The sequence below is a fragment of the Oryza glaberrima genome, chromosome 7 (genome assembly GCF_000147395.1).
Source record: "Oryza glaberrima chromosome 7, OglaRS2, whole genome shotgun sequence".
Lineage (NCBI taxonomy): Eukaryota > Viridiplantae > Streptophyta > Magnoliopsida > Poales > Poaceae > Oryza > Oryza glaberrima.
Genome location: NC_068332.1, coordinates 23,098,018 through 23,120,797, shown reverse-complemented (window position 1 = coordinate 23,120,797; position 22,780 = coordinate 23,098,018). Strand labels below are relative to the sequence as shown.

At 43.1% G+C, this 22,780-nt stretch overlaps 4 protein-coding genes across 5 annotated transcripts; 1 reads left to right on the top strand and 3 right to left on the bottom strand.

Annotated features, from left to right (window-relative positions):
• Positions 1–421: 421 nt before the first annotated feature.
• Positions 422–1,150, bottom strand: LOC127780309 (SKP1-like protein 1). The gene has a single exon (XM_052307216.1). It carries the CDS (start codon positions 1,148–1,150, stop codon positions 671–673), a length of 480 nt encoding a protein of 159 aa, XP_052163176.1. The 3' UTR covers positions 422–670.
• Positions 1,151–4,460: 3,310 nt separating this feature from the next.
• Positions 4,461–5,364, bottom strand: LOC127779853 (SKP1-like protein 11). Its single transcript, XM_052306771.1, has one exon. The coding sequence runs from the start codon at positions 5,341–5,343 to the stop codon at positions 4,756–4,758; it is 588 nt and encodes a 195-aa protein (XP_052162731.1). The 5' UTR covers positions 5,344–5,364; the 3' UTR covers positions 4,461–4,755.
• A 1,979-nt stretch (positions 5,365–7,343) lies between these two features.
• On the top strand, positions 7,344–11,298 carry LOC127780888 (UMP-CMP kinase 3). 2 transcript variants are annotated; one of them, XM_052307877.1, is made up of 10 exons: positions 7,346–7,491; positions 8,347–8,407; positions 8,852–8,906; positions 9,014–9,131; positions 9,240–9,396; positions 9,556–9,636; positions 9,718–9,825; positions 9,952–10,020; positions 10,224–10,284; positions 10,994–11,298. In XM_052307877.1, exons 2-9 carry the CDS (start codon positions 8,372–8,374, stop codon positions 10,230–10,232), a joined length of 633 nt encoding a protein of 210 aa, XP_052163837.1. In that variant the 5' UTR covers positions 7,346–7,491; positions 8,347–8,371; the 3' UTR covers positions 10,233–10,284; positions 10,994–11,298. The 2 variants fall into 2 exon arrangements, with proteins under 2 accessions (XP_052163836.1, XP_052163837.1); XM_052307876.1 differs by lacking the exon at positions 10,994–11,298 and having other exon boundaries at positions 7,344–7,491; positions 9,952–10,284.
• Positions 11,299–17,722: 6,424 nt separating this feature from the next.
• On the bottom strand, positions 17,723–22,283 carry LOC127778595 (probable trehalose-phosphate phosphatase 3). The gene is made up of 11 exons (XM_052305213.1): positions 21,910–22,283; positions 21,641–21,781; positions 21,393–21,464; positions 20,795–20,908; positions 20,443–20,496; positions 20,182–20,283; positions 20,020–20,097; positions 19,661–19,730; positions 19,206–19,276; positions 18,997–19,089; positions 17,723–18,547 (listed from the first exon to the last, which is right to left on the bottom strand). The coding sequence occupies exons 1-11, from the start codon at positions 22,144–22,146 to the stop codon at positions 18,479–18,481; spliced, it is 1,101 nt and encodes a 366-aa protein (XP_052161173.1). The 5' UTR covers positions 22,147–22,283; the 3' UTR covers positions 17,723–18,478.
• Between the last annotated feature and the right edge of the window lie 497 nt (positions 22,284–22,780).

Sequence of the window (22,780 nt, the reverse complement as noted above, 5' to 3'; positions counted from 1 at the left end):
ATCGCTAGTTTTGATTAGCCCTGGGGTGGTCGTTGTTGTGCCCCCGGCGACCTCTTCTCCCGCCGTGGGCACGGTCGTCACGGTCGGCCGGGGCGTCACGATCATCATCGCCGCGGCCGTCTTCTTCTTCATCTACCAAATCAGTAAGTCCATACATCTCTGAAATGAAATTCTACAGATGCTGAAGAATGCAATATACTGGGTATCAGTCCACATGCATATCTGAAACGAAAATGCTTCGGATGCAGAAGAATTCAGACATGCAGGTAGTTGGTTTAGTTAACCAAACAACAGACTAAGGCATCAGTACTGACGGATCAGTCCATGCATCAGAAACGAAATGCAGCATTCAGAATTTCAGAGAAAGTTCTCCTTTCTATATTCAAATTCAACTCACACCAGAATCCAAACTGCATGAAAACCAATCGGATAGAGGCACGTAGCAAACAATTTGGGGTCAAAATATTCACTTCATGCAAGCGATCCAGCAGTTCAACTCATTCAACGACACAACCTCTGTTCTTCTTGGACAGGATGCACGAACTCCCCAATTCGATCTAAATCTACCAGAGCCACAACACACACAACTACGAGACAGCCGCCATGGCGCCATCACACGACGAGAAACACTGCGGGTTAAGAGATCGAAGTGAGTACTATACTTCAAGATTCAGACGTTCTCCGGGCGGATCTCCTCCTCCTGCTCCTCCTCCTCCTCCTCCTCCTCCTTGTCGCTGAGTTCGATCTCGATGGTACTGAAGGCCTTGCGGATCTCCTCGGTGGTCTTGGCCTTGCTATTGTCGGCGACCCTCTGGTAGGTGAGGTCGAGGAGCCCATCGATTTTGAGGTAGCTGGAGGCCAGGAGGACCAAGAAGAGGAAGGAGCCGTCGTCCTCGTCCAGCTCGTCGATGAAGGCCTTGTCCCAGTTCTTGAGTTCCTCTTTCTGCTCGTCGGTGTCGGAGTTCTCGTTGGCGTGCTCGTCGCAGTACTCGATCACCTTCTTGAGGGTCTTGTTGTCGACGTGTGGGAGCGGGATGGCCTCGCCGCCGCGGCCGGCGTCGATCTTGTCCCCGATGACCTTGGAGATCCTCGCCGACGCCTCTGTCACCTCGACCGGCTCGCCGTCGGAGCTCTTGAGGGTGATCATCATGTGGAAAAATCTAATTCTTGTATTATGATGTTTTCTCATATATTAGGAGTATACAGGAGATAGAGACTTAGAGACAGTACAAATAAAAGTAGATTTATCTCTATTTTATTTTTAGGATATATCTTATTTCTATATCTTATCTCTAGGATACAAATAAAAGTAGATTCTATCTCTAACCGACATATCTATACTTCTAACACATCCTGACGTTCTCCTTCTCCTCCTCCTCCCCCGCCAATGCAGACGCCTTCTCCGCCGAATCCAACTGGATTTTTCACATTTTGGTCCTTTTAAAAAACTTATTTCGTAAATAGATCCTTAGAAAAACTTATCCCAAAAATAGTCCTTTTTGGGGCGCCAGAGTGGCTGGCGCCCCCCCCCCCCCCCTGAATTTTTTTTTGTTTTATTTGTTTGATATTTTTTTTACGCTTAGGGACACACAAGAACCAACCATAGAAAAATTGAACTCAAACAGACAAAATATGTGGCATGTGGAATTTTCCAAAGCTCTACCGAAAAACTTCTCTCCTCGAAAACACAATCTTGCAAGCGGAATTTGGAGGTTTTAATATCGCCGAACCTGGCAAAGCGGGGGAGAATCGGATGTAACTTTTTCTGTAGATGTCTGTGCATATATTATTTGCCTGATTCCGAGTCCGTAAGATAAAGTTACGCCTGTTTTAATAGATTACATATTTTGTCCGTTTCGATAGAGTTTTGGAAAATTCTACATGTCACATATTTTGTCCGTTTGAGTTTATTTTTTATACGGTTAGTTTCTATGTTCTTCTAAGTGTGAAAAAAATATCAAAAAAATGAAATAAAAATAAAAAAATTGCATCTCTATGTACTGTTTAACTTATATATGTCATTTCATGTGATTATATTTTGAATTAGATTAAGTAATTTCATATAGTGGTAGAGTGCATTATGTTTAACATGCTGATCAAAGGGTTTTACTAAAGGAATTATGGTCTAATTTTAGTGAAGGTGCAAAATAGACTAAGTGGTATGCTAGCTATTTTCAGACTTAGCTAAGTGGTAGTTCGAGTTTAAATTTTTTTTGTGGTTGGTTGTATCGTGATCCTGAGTGTGAAAAAAAATCCGAAAAAATAAAATAAAAATAACACCGTTGCAACTCCATACAGAGAAATAAAAATGGCTGAGGCGACGGCGCCAGCCATTCTGGCGCCCTCCTCCCTGGGGCGGCGCCAGCATGGCTGGCGCCCTCATCCTGCCATGTCGGTTCGCGTGCGCCACGGTGGCAGGAGGACGGCGCCAGAGAGGCTGGCGCCGTCCCGTTGGATGACGGCGCCAGCCACTCTGGCGCCCTAAAAAGGACCATTTCTGGGATAAGTTTTTTCAGAGGTCTATTTGCGAAATAAGTTTTTCAAAAGGACCAAAATGTGAAAAATCCAGCCGAATCCAACACCGTCTCCTCCACCACCTCCGACTCCACCTTCTCCACTGCCCCCTCTGACACCACCGCGCCGCCTCCCTTCTTCTCCACCGCCTCCGACACCACCTTCTCGAACGCCTCCCACAAAGCCTTCTCCACCACCGCCTGCGACACCATCGTCTCCACCACCTCCGACGCCATCACGCCCTCGCTCTTCTTCTCCACCGCCTTCGACACCACCTTCTCGAACGCCTCCCACAACGCCTTCTCCACAACCGCCTGCAACACCATCTTCTCCACCACCTCCGACGCCGTCGCGCCCTCTCCCTCCCCCACCACCGCGGCCTCTCCGCCGTTCCCCGCCGCCATCACTTGCTCTCGCTCCTCACAGAGCCCTAGCTCTCCTTGCACCGACTACCTAGCTAGCGCTCGCCGCGTGGATGGTTTGGCACGAGCCGGATTGATTGGTGCGACGTCGGAGTCGCCGGTATATATAGCCGCCGGCGTACGGGTTCGGGTCAGCGGCGTCGCCGGGAGGCTGAGCCAGCTAGGCATGGACGAGAGTTTTCTCTTTTTCAGGCTGTGTTGGGCCAGAAGGTTGTGGCTTATGGGCTGAGGATTTGTAAGGGATTAGGCCCATTTGTGAGGACAATGTCCTATTTTCCTCCCTTTTTTCCCCTGGGAGAAGTATTTGTCGGTTGTTAAATCTCTTCATGTTTACATGTTTTGAATTGTTTTTTCTCATACTAAAAACTACTACTTTATTTATACTACAGTATATATTTTTCTCTTCCATGTTCGTTGAGGATCGTATCACCACTTATAAGATTTAAATCAACTCCGGCTCCGGCAAATTGAATGGACTAATAATTGACGATGTAACAACTAACAAGTGGTTCATAATTAGGAGAATTTTCACCGTCTTAATTTCCTTCTAAGAATAGGTTGATAAAACTAACACACTGGAATCACTGGGGCAACCAAGGAACTTGCCTAATTACTAGGAGTAATAAGGATATTTTAGTAAATATTCTGTGACACCATATTTTTTTCATCGAGTGAAGGGGCAGGAGCTCTGCCATTTTATTGATATATGAGAAAGCAGAAAAAAACAACGCACTGTTCAGGAGATTACATTATTACAAGGAATCGATAAATAACCAGCAACAGAAAACGCTGAGAAGCCATGAAAACCAGTAGACTGTAGCTAAAGCTTGTCATATGCTCCAAGAGTATGCAAAGCCGCAAGAGTTTGTGAATTGTGATCATGTCAGACCATGTTTTTCCCGAGCTTAACCAATTTTCTTTCTAGGAAATATTATTATCTTCAGTTGGCAACTGATCTTAATTAATTTGTTGATAGTCCCCCCAAAAGAATCTTTAAGTTAGTCCCCTTATGAAATGCAGAAATCTTACAGGATATTTATGGTAACTGAAACTAATCAATTCACACGTACAAAAACCATATAAAATCATGCATTCCAAATTAACCAGTAAAAACTAAAAACACCTAGCATTGCAAGTTACAAACACGATGCACTAGACAACTAGTTGAGTGAGCAAACACAACTAGCTATAAATCCGCTACATGATGCGGAAGAAAGCAGAACACATGCAAGGAAGAATTGGGTTTAACTTAACCCACCAATTCAGTAAGTCCACACATATCTGAAATGAAATTCTTCAGATGCTGAAGAATGCAACATACTGGTGGGTATCAGTCCACATGCATATTTCAAAGACTCGAACGAAATGCTTCAGGTGTAGAAGAATTCAGACATGCAGGTAGTTGGTTTAGTACTTTAGTTAGCCAAACAACATACTGAAATACTAAGGCGTCAGAACTGATGGATCAGTCCATGCATCTGAAACGAAATGCAGCATTCAGAATTTCAGACAAAGTTTTTCCCTTCTCTATTCATATTCAATTCACAAAAGAATTCAAACTGCATGAAAACCAAGCGGAGAGAGGCACGCAGCAAACAATTTGCGTGGCAAAATATTCACTTCATGCAAGCGATCGCGATCCAGCAGTTCAAAGCATTCAACGACACAGCCGATCGACTCTGTTCTTCTTGGACAGGATGCAATGCACGAACTCCCAGATTCGATCTGAATCTACGAGAGAGACACAACACACACAACTACGAGACAACCGCCATCACACGACGAGAAACACTACGGGTTAAGAGAGAGAAAGTGAGTACTACTGCTCGAAGGCCCAGGGGTTCTCCCGGCGGATCTCCTCCTCCTCCTCCTTACTGAGGTCGTTGACGATGTTGAACTCCTTGCGGATCTCCTCGGGGGTCTTGCCCTTGATCGTGTCGGCGACCCTCTTGCAGGTGAGGTCGAGGAGGCCATCGATATCGAGGTAGTTGGCGGCCGCGATGACATCGAAGAGGGCGTCCTGGTCCAGCTCGTCGACGAAGTCTTCGTCCCACTCCTTGAGATCCTCCTCGTCGGCGTCGTCGGCGGCGTGCTTGTCGCAGTACTGCATCACCACGCGGAGGGTCTCGTGGTCGATGTCGGGGGTCGGGATGCACTGGTCGGCGCCGCCGCCGGCGAGGATCATCCCGGCGATGGTCTTGGACAGCCTCGCCGACGCCTCCGTCACATCATGCTGCTTGCCATCCTTGCTCTTGAGGTGGATCGTCCTCCTGCCGCCGCCGCTGTCCTCCACCACCCGCTCCCCCGCCGCCCCGCGCGACACCGTCGAGCCCTCTCCCTTCTTCTCCGCCTCCGCCGCCGCCGCCGCCATGTCGCACTCTCCCTCCTTCCCTTTCCCCGCCGCCATCACTCGCTCTCGCTCACGGGAAAAACCCAGCTCTCCTCCTCGCGCTCGGCGATGGATGCGGTGGCACGAGCCCGGATTGATCGGTGCGGGGTCCGAGCCAGATGGGCCGCCAATACATAGCCCCCGGCTTACGCGGCATAGCCTGGAGGCGGAGCCGGTGCTTTGCTTTCGCGTCCGTCACTTTTGTTCGCAGGCCAAGTTGGGCCAGTAGGTTGGGCCAAGGATTTCTCAGGCGAAGTCTATTTATCTTCCCTCATCTCTGGCTCGTGATTAAATAATTATTTAATTAAATTTTTAAAACTTTAACAATCAGTCTCGTATTAAAATAAGTATATAAAATTTTATTAGGTTCTATGAAATTATGATATATTATCTCTGCCATAAAATATATAACAACCTAGTACTAGATCCCTGTCATGTCCGATAATAGGTTACTATATATTTTAGAATGGAGGTAGTATAAATGTATAACCCTTCAAAAGGCAAATTGACATGCAACTTTTTTTCTTTTAAACAAATAATTTTAAGAAATTATTGATGATCAATGTTTAAAGAGTTTGATAAAATCTTGTTCTCAACGTCTAATATTTATGACCGAAGGCAATTCTTTTTCTAGGAACTAGAGTAATTTATGCTATGGTATAACATGTGGTTCTAAGATATTTTTTACGATCATAATTTCTTTTTAAGAACAGGTGGATGGATAAAACTAACACTGAAAAATCGATACAGTGACCAAGGAATGTGCCTAAGAATATTTTGGAAAATATTATGTAATCCGTAACACCATTTCCCTGTCACTCTAGCTGCAAATTGTAAGGTAGAGTATCACACATTTAATATGTTTGTTAGGTTCCATCCACAATTGGAGAATTATTATGTCAACTGGCAGCTTCTGTGATTCTGTGGCAAGTGACCTTATCATTTTTATTTGATATCTAGAAGGGGAGATGCCAACTGTTCTTTTATGTAACAACTTGTGAACTGTTAAGTTAGGTATGCATATAGAGTGTGTGCGAAGAAATTAAAGCTGAACCTTTTATTAACAGTTAAATAAGCATCTATGACTAGCATTGCAAGTTTATATACAAACATGCTAGGTCCACTAATTGAGCACCAACTAGGTGGAAATGGAATACTGCCTCAACTAGCTAGCTAAGCAAATCCATGTAATATTCTTCTATTATACCCCTTCTTTGTATAGTTAGTTTCAGGACAGTTTTTACTTTGACTGACAACTTGGTCTTTTTTTTTTTGATTTTGTTCTTTCAAAAAAAAAAATCTGGATACTACAAGCTTCAGAAGCTTGTCCTGCTCAACTCCCGGAAGAATGTAAATGAACCGACCTGCAAACTCATTTATAAATCAAATAAATGGATAACCCGTGGATTCCTACGTTGTGGTCCAGTTTACCACACCTAGGGATGTAAATGGGTCGACCCACGTATCCACTCAGCGTTTACATTACCATCGGTAACCGCGCGGTTACCGCGGTTACCGGCCTTACCACGGAGTACGGTAATAGAAAAATCGTGGTAACCTCCTTAAATTTAAATAAATTTAAAAAATAATTTGAATTTTTTTGATAAATTTTGCACAATTTTCCACGGTTACCGCATGGTAACCGTGCTTACCACCGGGACACGGTAACCCTGGTCCCGGTGGTTTGGGAAACCATGCCACTTATAAATTAAATTAGCAGGTAATTCTAGCTTACTTATAAGCAGATTCACGGATCGACCTGCATCCGCTCGTGGTAAAGCGGCTCCGAATCCAAAGCCAAACCGGTTGGTGGTCAGCTCCAGATTCTAGCGATCTGGGCTCCGCTTCCCTCAGGAGCCAGGGCCGCTCGCTCCGCCACCGGGTGTCTGGTGTGGCTGCGCCGACGCGCGCCCCCTCCCACGACCAATCAACGCGCTTCCCGCGGCGCGACCCCGCGTGGGCCCCACCTGCCAGAGGAGGATTCATCCCCGCCCAGCGCGCGCGTATAAACGGACACCTCTCCTCCCCCCTCCCCCTCTCCTCGTGTGAATTGTGATCTCTCCACCACCATCACCACCACCACGACGCTGCAGGCAGAGAGGAGCACGCGGCCCCTGTGATCTCCGTGCCAAAATCCTCGATCCCCCGCCGCGGAATCCAGCAGAGGTAAGCGCCGATTCCATCCCACTCCCGGGATCTTGGTCCCGCGTCTTTGCTGCGAGCCTGCGAGATCTGATTTTTGTTTTTGGTTTCCTGGAGCGCGTGCTACTGCTCCCCCCATTTCTCGGGGTTGATTTTGGTTGGGAGGTTTGGGATCTGCGTGATTTGGGGATTAGGCGGGGGAGGGATCCCGTTTCTGGGTTGGGGTGGATGGCTGTCGCTGTTCGTGACGCAGATCTGACGAGGTGGGGCTCCTGGGGTGGTGCGGCGGGAGCCGCATCTGGAGATTCCTCGTTGCTGCTTTTTTTGGAAGGGGCGAATGCATTAGTTTGTTGCGTGCGGTCCTTGTGCTTTTGATTCAGGGGATCTTAGTTCTAGTGATGTAGTTAAATACTGGAGTAAATCAATTTATTTGTAAGCACTTCTCAGTTAGTAATAGGAATACAATCATAGAACAAGGAAATAACGTTGGCATCGAACATTGTTTGATCCTGCTTAGGATTAGGATGCCATCTTTTATTGAGCAGGTGATAGGACATGACTATTTTTAATTTTGGTACTTCCATAATAGGTAGCACACAGACACATAATTTTTTATCAGATTAAAGATGAGAAGTAGAAAATTAATCAATAGATAGGTATGCAATGGTTTGTTGTGCACAAAATTTTCGGTAATGAACCACACTTTAAGTTGGCTTTGAGTGGTTTGAATCTCAGAATTGAGCGAGTCGACAAAAGTTGTTAGGTCCTCGCTATCCAATCAGTGTTAGGTGTTATAATTGTGTGTCACTGCCCATTGAAGTGGTTCTTTTACCTTTTATTCTACACTTCTCCTTTGTAACTTAAGGCTTGTACTTGCAGGGACTGAATTTTGCAATTCTCAGCCATGGGTTCAGTTGTGGATGCTCCAGTGGTTGTGGAGGTATTCTTGTCGCATTACTTTGCGCTGCTTAATGTTATATATTCCTTTCAGTCTGGATCACAGATTATTCCAATTTACTGCTGCATCAACAATGTGGAAAGCCTTCTCTTTTCACCATTAAAGGAGATGGTTCAGTTTATAAAACCTTTTAACACACAAGTCATCATAATCATAAGTTTCTGTGACATGAAGGATCAGTGCCCAGAACCTATCAGTTTTGTCTTCTTTGCAAAATTAATTAGCCATTGAGAACAGATGAAGTGTACTGCAGTCTGATCCATGACTTACAAAAATTGAATCCTCGTGTATTGTCAATATATGATTCTTGCACCTTGAGTATATACCGAATGTGCATCATCATTAAGAAAATACTCCTGGCTTGTAGAATTGTGCTTTTCATGACTGGCCATTCATCTTACTGGTGAAATCGTGCTTTTCATTCAGGGGGTTGCTGAGAACATGTTGGGTGATAAGAAAGTTACAGTTGTATTTGTTCTAGGTAAACCGTCTTCATTCCTCAGTTATGTCTGACTATTGATCATCCTTAAACATCACAAATACTTAGGGTAAATAAACTTTTGTGTCTGACCAAGAATTTGCACATAGGTGGTCCTGGAAGTGGAAAAGGCACACAGTGTGCCAACATTGTGGAACACTTTGGATTCACCCACTTAAGTGCTGGAGACCTTTTGCGTGCAGAGATAAAATCTGGTTCTGAGAATGGGTATCTTATTTCCCTCCATAAGTTTCTTTGAGACAAGATTGGCCTCACTTCTTTATTTAGCACTTGCATGTACCTATATGTTTATTGTTACACCTTTTGTTTTTACAGAACTATGATTGAGAACATGATAAAGGAGGGGAAGATTGTTCCGTCAGAGGTTACTATAAAGCTCTTGCAAGATGCCATGATTAAAAATGAGAATGATAAGTTTCTAATCGATGGGTTCCCAAGGAATGAAGAGAATCGTGCTGCCTTCGAGAATGTTGTAAGACCATCTATTGCTTCCACTTCAAATTTAGCTAATCCCATTCTTAGTCAGCAAACCCTCAGGAAGTCAGGATATTTCAGTCGCTTCTTCCCCCTACCCCTTAATGTATTTATAAATGAATTTGTAAGATTGCTGATTTTGTTTCACATATTTCAGACAAAAATTTCCCCTGCATTTGTGCTATTTTTTGACTGTTCTGAAGAAGAGATGGAAAGACGTCTTTTGGGACGCAATCAGGTTTCTTTCATAACGTATGCTCTTTTTAGCATATGTATCCCTGTCACCTTTTTGTTTCTAATATGTCTTATTGCTTTGCAGGGTAGAGTTGATGACAACATTGAGACCATTAGGAAAAGATTCAAAGTTTTTGTTGAATCAAGTTTGCCTGTAATTGAGCACTACAATGCGAAGGACAAAGTTAAAAAGGTACTGATACACTCTCTTGACCATTACAATTTACTGACTGGTGTTAGTCATTCACATCTGTTTATCATTACCATTCTTTTGGGATCTTCACTTTGATCCCTAATGGCTAACTTATCTTCTGATCAGATTGATGCTGCAAAACCAATTTCTGAAGTGTTTGAAGATGTCAAAGCCATTTTTGCCCCATATGCTAAGGTAATCTACTGATTTCGCTTTGTTTTAACTCCTACATGCCCAAACATTATATTTCTGTTCTAATCTTGCAAACAAAATAGTTCGTTACGTCTTATGTGTGTCATCTACAGTTAGGTATCCAGTTACTTGCACCTGACAAAATATCATGGATACGTGTTATGGAATGGTCCATTCGCATTTAACATCATATTCTTGTTTATCAGGTTGAATAGAGATAAAAAAAGGACCACGGAGGGCACAAATGGTGGCGTGCTGTCAGAAAAGGTATACCTTCATTGTTTATCCACCCCGATACATTTCCTTTCTATTCTTTATTTTTCGTTCCGTGAGTCTAGCAACAAGATTGTTAGGTACTGAATAGTTGATATTTTGGATATGTTAGTAGCAGCAATGGTTGTCGAGGGTAACTGTCAATTGCAATGAGAACTTCACCTCTAATATAATAGGAGTGAAAGTTTCTTATCATGTACGTTAGATCATAATGTGCATTGCTTTCCTTTGATTGAAAGCTAAGATGTCTGAATGCATCCACTGGAAACTTTGGTTATACGTGATGTGAAGAAACTGGGCAAATTTGGGGCTTGATGTAGGGTTTGAGAACGCAAATACTCAAGTGAAAATGACAAATCTTATTTTCAGAAACAAAGCAGCCACGTGTTCATCTTCACTTCGATCAGAAAATGATCTGTTAAACGTGCTCTCATTCTGACTCTTGGTTTTGTTTCATTATAACTTTCTTTTCAATGTGCATTCTATCTGTTCTGTTTACCTAACAGTTAGGCTGATATGCTGTGGAATTATGGATGTTTTATACCTGAATCAAATGGTTGTGTCATACCTGTAACTTGTGAATCATTTTATTTTCTATTTTTTGCGTTCAATTTGGTTGACAAACATTCAGTTAGGTGTGAGTATGCTAAACCTTCTTTTTATTCCATGGAGTACTCATGAAATCTTCATTAAATTTTTGCAGGCCTTGCTCGAGTGTGACTATATATCTGTGATTAAGAACCATTGATATAGAAGAAAAGTTTTTCTTGGCTCCCATGAGCTACCTAATTATCAGTAGGCAATTCGTTTCGTTACCAGCAATAAGTAGATCCGAGTCTCGCTGCCCCCATGGTGTACCGGCGTGTGTCCTCTGTAATGCTGTACTGTTGTATAATTTACCTCATGGATGATCAAACATTATGCCCTCCCATCAGCTGTGCCATTACAAGAGGGTTTAAAACTTCTGTAACTGTCACATTCTTTCATAAGCGATTGGCTATTCGTTAATTTCAGTCTGTACTATCTTCACTTTTTAAGTTGAAGTTAACAGTATTCAAGCTGCTAGTACAAAAAATCTCAACTTTGGGACCCTGGGGGCCTCACGCAGGGTGGCCGGGCTGCATGGCCCAACTTACATGGGCTGCATGGTGGCGGCCCATGTTGTGGCAGGCTATGCCTAGGAGTGGTAATGGGCTAGGGCCTATGAAACTCTTTCACAACCCATCTCAGCTCTTAAATATTTTTAGCTCAAAAATCTACTAAATTCAGTCCAATCTTTTTTAAACCCAGCTTTTACATTTTTTTAGGTTAAAAAGTTGAGCACATTACCACCCCTATATGTGCCTCGATCTCGGCCTTGCCGAATGCCCGAATGCCGATCTACTACACAGTGATAGACTGATAGTAGCCTGCATTTGGGCGTGAGTCTGCTTTGTTGGTCATGACATTACCCACTCCTATATACTCCTATGTTCATGCATAATCTAGTTGTAGTGCAGAATCTGCACGATTCCTAGTTTTTTTTTTTTTTGGGGGGGGGGGGGGGGGGGCCTTGTGGCCGGCCGGTCAATATGTTGTCAGAAGAAACATATGCATGGCGTGGGATAAAGCCGCAATAATGCTGTCTAAAGGAGGGGGGGGGGGGGGGGGGGGGGGGCACGATTAACCTGATAGCATCACAAACACACAGCGATCGATCGGACCATGCATTGCTGAATTAACCTCCACACTGTTGGACGTGAAGTATATTTCATCATCTGAAAAGATGGGGCAGCAGCATGCAGTCGTTTGTCGTTTCATGCTCTGCCAGATTGGACGTGCTATAAGCACTTTCACGTTATTGAGACATTCATTTGTCTAGCACATACTCCTATATATACAATTTTTACGGATATACTTTTTCCGTCTTAAAATAATTTTAAGCGCAGTTACATAGGTTTTTATATCCAATATCTAACTGTCCGTTTTATTTAAAAAAATATAAAAAATTTTAAAAAACAAGTCACACATGAATTACTAGTATATTTTATCATCTAACAACAATAAAAATACTAAACATAAAAAAATTTAAAATAAGACGGACGATCAAACATGAGACACAGAAATCCACAACTGCACTTAAAATGAAACGGAGGGAATACTTATTTATTTTCTAATATATGACGATGTTGATTTTTTAGATACGTTTAACCATTCATCCTAATTAAAAAATTATGTAATTATTATTTATTTTTTTTGCAATTTAATTTATCACTAAATGTTTTTTAAGCATGACTTATAATTTTATTGATTTGTAAAAAAATTGAATAATATGAATGGTCAAATGTATGTAAAAAAGTCAACATCGTTATATATTAAAAAACGGAGGTAGTATAAAATATCTTTTTATTGATTCGTTTACTTTTTTTTTTGTTGTTTGTATATCAACCGTAGAGCAAATTAATGCGAGTAGTTTCTCCATTTTGTGCTGAACTGGAAAACTATCGAATGTACACACATACAGAATATGGTCAAACTAAATTGGACAAATCTCGTCCTTCAGATATACTACTGTGCAGTGTGCAGTTCCGTTTGATGATTTCATCGATCACATCAAGTTAAAGTGAATGCAGCTATAGCGCATCCAATAATTTATTTTCTCATGGATCTCGCGTGCGATTAACTCGATCGATCATATCAGATATAATCACCCATGCAAATCGATTAGGGCTAGAGCCATCCATCCAAATGCCAGCCAACCACAAAATACTCTCTTAATTTTAATTGCTTTTCAGCTAGCTAGTTAGCTAGAGATACACAAATAATATATACATTACTATAGCTCCTTTCTGAACCAAAAGATCCATATATTAATTAACTAGTTCAAATTAAATCCTCCTCTCTTTACCATTATTCTTTCCTTAACGGCGATCGATGTCCTTTTTCTCCGTTGTTAGCAGCCGGCCGCCGGAGCACGAGCTCTCTGTCACCACGCCGACGGCCGCCGGTGAGGACCACCGCGGATTAATGCATGATAAAGACCTAAAGCCCAGCTACCTTTGGGATCATGCATGTGCAAGGCCTTGTCACTGCATTGTAATTGACCTATAAGAAATTATAAACCTTTAACACACAAAAAGCCAGTGAATGTGACCAGCATGTGTGATCACTCCTCTTGTAGCCTTGATAAGTGACATGCTTAGAAATTAGGGTTCCATGTCCACATATAGGTGCATAATCAATTAATTAATTAAAGAATCATGTAGACTAATCACACCAATCATATGTTATAACAAAAAACCTGCAAAAGTGGGCTTGCTTTTCCCCATAGGTTTGAGGTTAAGTGGTTGGCTCGGAAGCTCATCTTTTGGCTCCAATTATTCCAACCCAAGGCCGGCCGGTAGTACATGTGTGCGTGTGTAGATGGTTCCTTGTTTATGTACTGCTAAGGCAAAGTTAATTACCCCTTTTTTGGGCACAAAGCATGGGCTTTGCACTGCATGCTTCTTTCCACGCATGCCAATGCCAGTAAAGTCCACAAGGTCCCCCCCATCCCAACCCAACCATTATACATTATTACCCCCAAAAAATTATAATACAAATTGAAATGGCCACAAACAATGGAACACCCAGGACATGTACTCATATATATAGTCACCGACAAAGCAGAATTTCTGCCCCAAAAATACTATTTTAGGTCCCAACAACACGCTAATATACATCCAGATACAACGTCCCGGACCCCGTCGTTCTCAATACAATGACACCCAGATCTCCTGCAAATTTTTGGAACTAACAAGTAACAACAGTTTGATTGAGCTTTCAAAGTGGAGTCCAACTGGTGAAAGTGCCAGTTCCTGAAAACGAAAGGTCGATCGATCGATCGATGAGCAGTACACATTCTTTGCACACACACATACTGGTAGAAACTAGTTTGCCGTTTAGTTTGTCAGCTTGCTCCTTCTTCCACGCTAAGGCAAGATCAGCGAGGCCTACCCAAAAGAGTCCTCTACTGTTAGCAAAAGGCAATAAATCTAAACCGTTGATTTCATTTGATCGAAGAGTTCAGGTTCATTTATACTATCAATTTAGTCGATAACATAGATGCTAAAATTACTTCTAATCAATGTATTAGCAAATTGCTAATTTCCCCCTAATAATACTGATAGTATAATACTACTAGTAAATACTCTCTCAATCTACTTTTGATAGTCACATTTCATCTTGGCACACATACCAAAGATAAGTAATTCTACTTATCATCCATTTAAACATGTTATTAGTTATTTCTCGTAAACAAGCGATTCATTAATATTTACATTTCTCGATGCCCATGTAGCCAATCTTGTGTAGAAGAAGGGAGAGTCACGCATTAAATCCGAGAAAACCATTAAGATGATAGGTTATTGGATTCAAATATACATATAAAATAACTTTTTTAGATTTAAAAATATGACTATCAAAAGTAGATGGAGAAAGTGTATCGGAGCATCGCTCTAGCCAAAATGGTTCGAGTCCAAAATGGCTGTGGCCGCATGCGTGCGTGCGGCATGCATGCCCCTGGTCCAGGGGCAGTGAGTGGCTGGCTGCTGCTGCTGCTTCCCTCGTGGCGTGGATCGGTTGGGTCAAAAGGGAGCTATAGCTTGAGAATAAAAAAGAAATCGCTGAGATTCGCTGGGAATATCGGCAAGGCCGCAGGCATGTTCCCCCGAAGAAAGTATAGCCACCATGCATAAAGAAAGGAGGGTTATATTAATTAATTAATTAATTAATTACAGAATCCGGCATGTTGCGAGAGTTGAAGTAGTGTTGAACACAATGCAAGAAGAAGAGAGAATCAATGCCGGCCGGCGACAAAATTAATGTGGTGCCCATCTAGCCCGCTACTACTCCTGCACTGCTGCTAAAACAACCCAAGAAATCAGTGTGCTGCTCTGTAGGAGTAGGATAGATATACTGTGTCAGATGCTTCATTGATTTTCTTAATCCCTACATCTCTTAGAAAATATATTCTGCAATTTTAGTGTTATACTCCCCCTGTTCTCAAATACTCCTATAATTCTACTATTCAAATTTTGTCTAAAATATAAGTATTTTCGGGACACTTATTCTACGGCACAAGAATATCTAAATATTTTCACCCAATTATGAATTCAAAATCCAAGCAATTTAAAAATAGAAAATTTAATGACTAAGGTGACTAGACCAAAAATGTTTCTCTCATTTTTAGTACTTACTCCCTCCACCAAGACGTAACAAATTATAACAATGTATCTAAACATACCCATAGCCAAAATTTACTGCTGTTTTTTTAACGGTTAACAGGGGAAGGAATTAAATTCCCCACCTGAATAGATTAAAAGGAACAAAAACCGCCAAGGACAACTGAAAACTGTACAAAGTTGGGGAGAAAACAGAAGAAGAGTTAAGACACGCATCAAAAAAAAACCTACAGAAGTTGAAAGTTGAAGTGGAAGCACGAAGATAGAATCCATCTTCGAGTTACTACTATTTTAAGACAGGTACTATTTTTTTTAACGACTCACATAAGACGGTACGAAGTTCTATTGATAGAGTAGGAAAAAAATACAAGATTACGGTATAATTTTTTATTTTTTCTTGGAGACTGAGTACTATTGAAAAATGTAGAAACGCTTATATGTTTAGGAACCGTAAATGGAGTATTAAAACAAAAAAAACATGAATATGTATTTATTGGACTTTATGTTGGCACCAGGTACGTAGCAGGTAGCCATGAGGATATATATCACTGGTTGGATGTGATTTGTGAAGCGCGCGCGCGTGCAGAGCTAGCTAAAGAGGCACCTAGCATGGGCACATGCTAGCCGCAGGCCGGCCGATCCTGCACCGGTTAGCTCCGGCCGATACGCCGGATTATTAAATGACGAGATGGACGGACGGAAGGATGCCCCGCGTGCAGGGAACGATGCATCGTCAGGAGAACCAAAACCACCACCATGTGGCCATGGCCGGCGCGCGCATCAACCTACCAAACACTCTCTCCGTCCAAAAATAACTAATCTAAAATTAGATTAGACATTTTCTAATACAACGAATCTGGACCATCCCATCTAATTCTAGATTGGTTTTTCTGTGGGACGGAGGGAGTAGTCCAGGACTCCAAGTTCAAGCCATCACCTTCATCGTGACCGCGCGCGGCCGCAGCAGCGGGAAGGGAAGCAAATTCTCTCTGACGTAAAATGCACTGTGGCCGTGTTTAGTTCACGCTAAAATTGGAAGTTTGGTTGAAATTGGAATGATTTGATGGAAAAGTTGAAAGTTTGTGTGTGTAGAAAAGTTTTGATGTGATGAAAAAGTTGTAAGTTTGAAGAAAAACTTTAAAACTAAACACGGCCTGTGACATACTCACCGAGTCCGTGAGTGTTGGGATTTATGGACCTGTTCGGCTGTTATGTTTAGCGGCTGCGCTGGTACAGCTGTAGCTAGCTGCAAAAAAAAAAAAACACTGTGGCTATTGGCTGCAACACACTAAAAATAAGTGCAGCCAGTGCAGCCGAACAGAGCCTATATATCACATCATCATTTTCAGGGGCGAACTCATAATAAAATTATAGAGGGGGCTTATCTCCTTTTCCTCTAGCTCCCCTACTCTTTCTTCTCTTTTTTTCCTCTCTTCCCGATCTCTTTCGCTGGAATAGGGGGCGACTCGAGTCCTTCCAACACCCTCATTGGGTTTGATCGTCTTTGATCATGTTCACGTCCCTCTGAACATCCCTCTGATTTCACGACATAAGATCTATAGCGGCGGCATGGGCCACCCGAGGCCGGCGCGCCAACACCCATCTCCGCGTCTGCTGCTGCTAGCTCGCCTCTTGCCTCGCGCGCGTGCCGATCGATCGATCGATCGCGCGCAACAATAACTAGCTAGCTAGGCGATCTATATCTGCCACCACCCATGTGGCCGTGTGGATCCTCGCCGGCCGCCGGCCGTTTTCTACCCGCCGGGTGCTGCCCAAACACTGAATATCTGTGCATGCATGCATGGTGCAAAGTACTAGTGTGCCAGAACCTTTTCGGTGTGGCCACGTCTTGGCCCTATATCGCGCCATTAATTCATCACACAATGCTGACTGCAGCTTTCTCTTCTCCCCGGCAGGCAGGCAGGCTGCAAGCAGCAGGCTCTTCTTTCTCCTGAACTCATTTGCACTTGTAGAGATGATCCATCCATGTGCCTGCAATATATAATATTACCTCCGTTCCAAAATAAATGTAGCTGTGAATATCTGTGCCCAATATTTGACTATCCGTATTATTTAAAAATATTTAGTCACACATAAAGTACTATTAATATTTTATTATCTAATAGTAATAAAAATACTAATCATAAAAAAAAATTAAATAAGACGAACGGTCAAACGTTGAACGTGAATAGTGTAAAACTACACTTATTTTGGGACAGAGGGAATACAAGAGCATGTAGGTGTGTGTATGGATGAGTCATCTTCTCTGCAGTACTGTCCTCTAACATGGATCGCTGGTGTGTAGACCCGTTAGATACGTGGTTCACATACCACCCACTTAAAATTACAAGATTGTACGTGCTGTAGAGAATATGTTTCCGTATGACTATGTATGTATGTATGCACGGGAAATTAGAGATCGATCTGTTACCACCGCCACCAGCAGCAATGCATGATGCATTTACTAAACTACTGCTGCAGCAGATAGCTGCTCCCCCAAGCCATAGCCAGCATATGCAATTCTGCATCCTGCACACCCGCACCGTGCAGTGTGTTTCCCCTTTTCCCTTCGGCTCAGAATCAGAATGTGAGCCCACCAACCAAAGTAATTGCAACTAGCTACACCAAAAAAACATGTACTACTAGCTAGCTCCTACACATGAGCAAAGGAAAAAAGAAAAGGCAATCAAGAAGCACAAAGCAGGTAAAGAAAAGGGGCCACACTTGTGTCCCTCTTGCTGAGATTTCTGTTGTCACGGCAGCAAAATTTAATTACAGGACCTTGGCCAGAAGGATACGGTAATAGACACCTTCAAAGCCAAAAGCCCGGGTTTTCACCACCGCATGCATCGATCATGCATGATCAGTTACCATCCATGCATATAACTCTTGTTGTTGTTCTTCTTCTTCTTCTTCTAATGGACCAAAAGGAAAGAGACAAATTAAGGAACAAAAAGCTAGCTAGCTAGCTATATGCCTTGGATCAGCTACTTGCCAATCAGCCCTTTGTCCCCGTTGATCTTAATCTTCACCAACTTGCGCAGGAACTCCTTCACCTGTACACACATGTACACACATCAATGATCACGAAAACTCAATGAGAGTAATTAAGAAATAGATTAACTAAAGAGAACTAATTTTAAAAGCGCACACTTTGCTAGCTTTCGCTGCTTTTTCCACAGCAACAAATTGGATCGACCGATCACTTTATGACCATCTATCAGGTGGCATGCAGTTTCAGAGCATAAAAAAATATATGTACTAGTAGTAGCTTGCAAATGCACTTGCACCAAACTCTCCTATAGATAGCTAGCAACTCCTACGTTCTCCAGTAACCAACAATGGCTCCTCTAGCACAGCGTTTTCTGAAAGCTGTCACTTCTTATAAAGCATAATTGAAATAGTCAGCTAGCTATAGTATACAACATTGTAGATACAGTATGCATATCAGTAGATGCAGCTACTAGCTAGAAGTGAAGTGGTGTGTGAGTGGCTGTATATATACCTCGGATGGCTCTCGCAGAGTGTAGGATGCAGCTGTCTCCTTTGGGACCTTGGTCACAAGGATTCCTATGCCCTGTCCCATGTTGCGCAACACCTGTAGTTTCATTTCACCGAGGACAAAAGCGTCATTTCATCGTTACACATAGCAACCATTGTTTTCTTTATTTTCTATAATAAGTACTATAGTGCATCAAAGGATCATTTATATACCTTGAAAGCGTCCTCGTCGGTGCGGTCGTCTCCAATGTATATCGGGAAAACATCGTTGCGCCCCTCATAACCTTTAAGGGAAAGAAAAGACGTGCAAAAAATGTCGTTAGCGCATTTATTAACACCGAAAATAAGTAACGGATTTTCCCCCGTAATTTTGCATGGGCTAGATACGTACATCCTATATATTGAGTTGGATTTTATGTACAAAATGTAACTCACTTTTTTTAATACAAAATGTACTCCTACTTTTGTACAAAACGATACAATTTGGACCTATTACCATCTAAATCAATTTTTGTTTTTCTTTACACCTCCAAAACGAATATGGTTAATTTTCTATCTATCGTAGATCGACTTATAATTAAATAGATATAGTTCTAGCTTAACATACTAAGAAAAAGAAAGAAAGAAAGAAAGAAAGGCTAGTTGGCATATTAGAGCTACGTGCTTACCGAGAGATTTGAGCAGGAACTGGAGTGCGGAGCCTTTGTCCCAGTCGATGACAGGGCGGATCTCCAGCACCTGTAAATATATATATATATATATATATATATATATATATATATATATATATATATATATATATATATATATATATATATATATATATATATATATATATAAAACAAAATTTCCATCAGATAATTAACAACGTACAGCTAAGCTAGTCAAATTAAAAACCTTCCATGTTAACCAACTTGACAAATGAATCATGAGGTTTAAATTAAAGCCAATTAATCCGTGGGCGTTTGTGGCAAATAATTAGCCGGTTCTAATCGCATGGAATGGCGGTTTTAACTTTGGCACCGACCTTTCTCCCCTTGCTGAGACGGAGATCCGGGTAGCCCTCTATCACCGCCCTCACCTTGCCGTCCAGCACGCCCCATTCCTGCATGAACCGGATCAAAACGTTGTATCAGTTCATCATCAAATCAACCGAGAAAACCCACATATCTACCGTGATAAAACTCACCGCCTCGTCGACGCAGCGGTAGTGCACGGAAAGGCAAAACTTGTTGTTCTCCACCAGCGAACCCCTTATACTCGCCATCCTCTCCTTCAGCACCTGATACACCTGCATAAATGTAATTTCATCCACCGATTATTATAAGATAGTGCGATGTTTTATATTGATATAGTAGGAAAAACCGCGAGGTTGCTTTGCCACGCGTCGTGGCAGCCAACGCTTGCGAGTTGCCAAAAATTTCCGGGAAATTACTGCGTGCGTGCGTACCTCCTCGATGACGGGCAGGAAATCGGCGGCCGGCTGGAAAGTAACAGCATCACCCTGCGAGAGAGAAAGTCAAGTGTATAGCCCACATCAGACAAATTAACTACAGCTGATGATGATGATGAGCCAGCACACACAAATTAAAACCGAACAGTGGACGACGAACGGATCGGAGATAGTACTACGTAGTAGTAGCAGACAAAAAAGACATGTCTCTTTCGAGAGCCTAGTGTACACACACAGGTATACACGTAGAGAGAGAGAAAAAAAAACACGCACAACACAACAACTCGAGACAAAAGTGCAGATATAGAGAGAAAGAGATCTAGAGAGAGAGAGTAACATAATTACTGACCTGCTTTGCCTTCATGTTGTGGTTGTACTCCGACGCTGCCGCGGTGGGGCCCCTGATGTCCATTCCATGGCTCCCGGCGTAGTACAGCTCCTCCAGCTTCACAAAGTCGAACACCTATACATGTACACACACATGCGTTGCACCACCCATGTCATGCTCATATACAACATAGCTACTGTTACTACTACTATTACTACTGCTTGACCAGGACCAGCACAACAAAAAGAAAAGAAAAGTTCTTTTTAGCATACACGATGCTGCCTCCTGTGGAAGCACAAGAAACTGCATGCAAGCACTGTTCCATCCATCCATCCATAAACCGGTGAAATCGCACGAGATTTTTACCAGAATGAATCGGGGAGAAGATTCCTTTGTTTTTTACCTTGGCTCACACATGACACATCATGGCATCATGCCGAGTCACGCGTGGATCAGGGGAAAAAAAGAGTAAAAAAACAAGGGGCCCAGTTAAAAAAAAAGAGAAACAAAATGGGACCGTTTTATTTCCCCCCTTTTTTTCTTCGCGGAAAAGAGGAATAAAAGAAGGCATGGAAAACCATGAGAGAAAGTACTAGTGTTGGAAGTGTCGAAGGTGTACCTTGTCGATGCACCTCCCGCTCACGATCGCCGTCGGGAAGTGCTTCGCCACGCCTCTCACCGCCTCTCTCATCTGAGGTAAAACAGTAAAAAAAAAAAACAAGAGTTAGTCACGGTAAAAAAAAAGGGGACAGCTCGGCGACGAAACAGAGCATGTCACTCTCTGCTTCGAGAGCGGCAGGAGAAGGAGAAGGGAGAGGATTTCGAGAAGAAAGGTGAGATTTTATTTTTATTTTTTTTGTTACTGACTTCGTCGGACATGAAGGCGCGGTCGGGGTCGGCGACGATGGGGGAGAGGGTGCCGTCGTAGTCGAGGAACACGACGATCTCCTTGCCCTTCGCCGCGGCGGCGACGGACTCGAACCATGCCAATGCCGACGGGTGCTTCTCCTGCAAACACGAGCAAAAAACACACACACGGCGCCGCGCGCCGCCGGATCACGCCACGGTTTCACGACGAACAGGGAGAGAGAGAGAGAGAGAGAGAGAGACGGGATCAAGCGTACGCCGCGTCGTACCATCCAGTCGTCGAGCTCGGCGCCGGAGACGGGCTTGGCGTGGCGCGGCCAAGATCCGGGCACCGTCGCCACCCCGCCCGCGCCGGCGAGGTCCACGTGCGCCGCCGCCTTCTTGCAGTCGGTGAGCCTGGACGACGGCGCCAGGAACGGCGGGAAATGCCGCCCGCCCTGCGCCGCCTGCACCGGCACGGCCGCGGTGACCGCGTCGTCCGCGGCGAAGCCGGCGTGGTTCGTCATCCCCCAAAATCAACCGCGACCGAGCAGCGGAAGCCGAAGCAACCAGCGAGCTGTGGGAGTGAGAGATCGAGGAGACGGTGGCGCGGTGATGGCGACGGCGAGGTGGTGGTGGAGGAGGAGGAGATGACAGGGGAAGGTGGGGGCTTTGGGCGGTGGGGGGAGGGGGGTTTATATAGGTAGAGGAATGGCCCACCACCGCAGTTTCCTTTATTTTTTTTTTCCTCATCGTTTTCTAGAGACAGATTCTCACAGATTTTTTTTGAGGTTGGTAAACACGTTATACAATAATAAAAGAAATGTTTTCTTTTCTATTTATTTTATTTTTGGAGGAATGAGGTCTTCTATTTGGTTCCGATAACATGTGTGTGTGGAACGCGTGCATGATATCCGACATGGTTACATAAGGTTTGTCCGTATTGAAAATGCGATGTCGCGTATCTTAGACTCAAGTATAATGTGGCAATAAGCGATAACCGACATTTCTTACTGATGTTTCCCGCGTTGACGTTTTGTTAGATTCTTGATCGATCGTAGTTAATTACTTCCCGTGTCGGTATCTCCTACGTACGTGTTGTGTTTGCCGCTATTTTGTTAAATTAACTACTCAATAAACACATAACAAATACATAAAGGA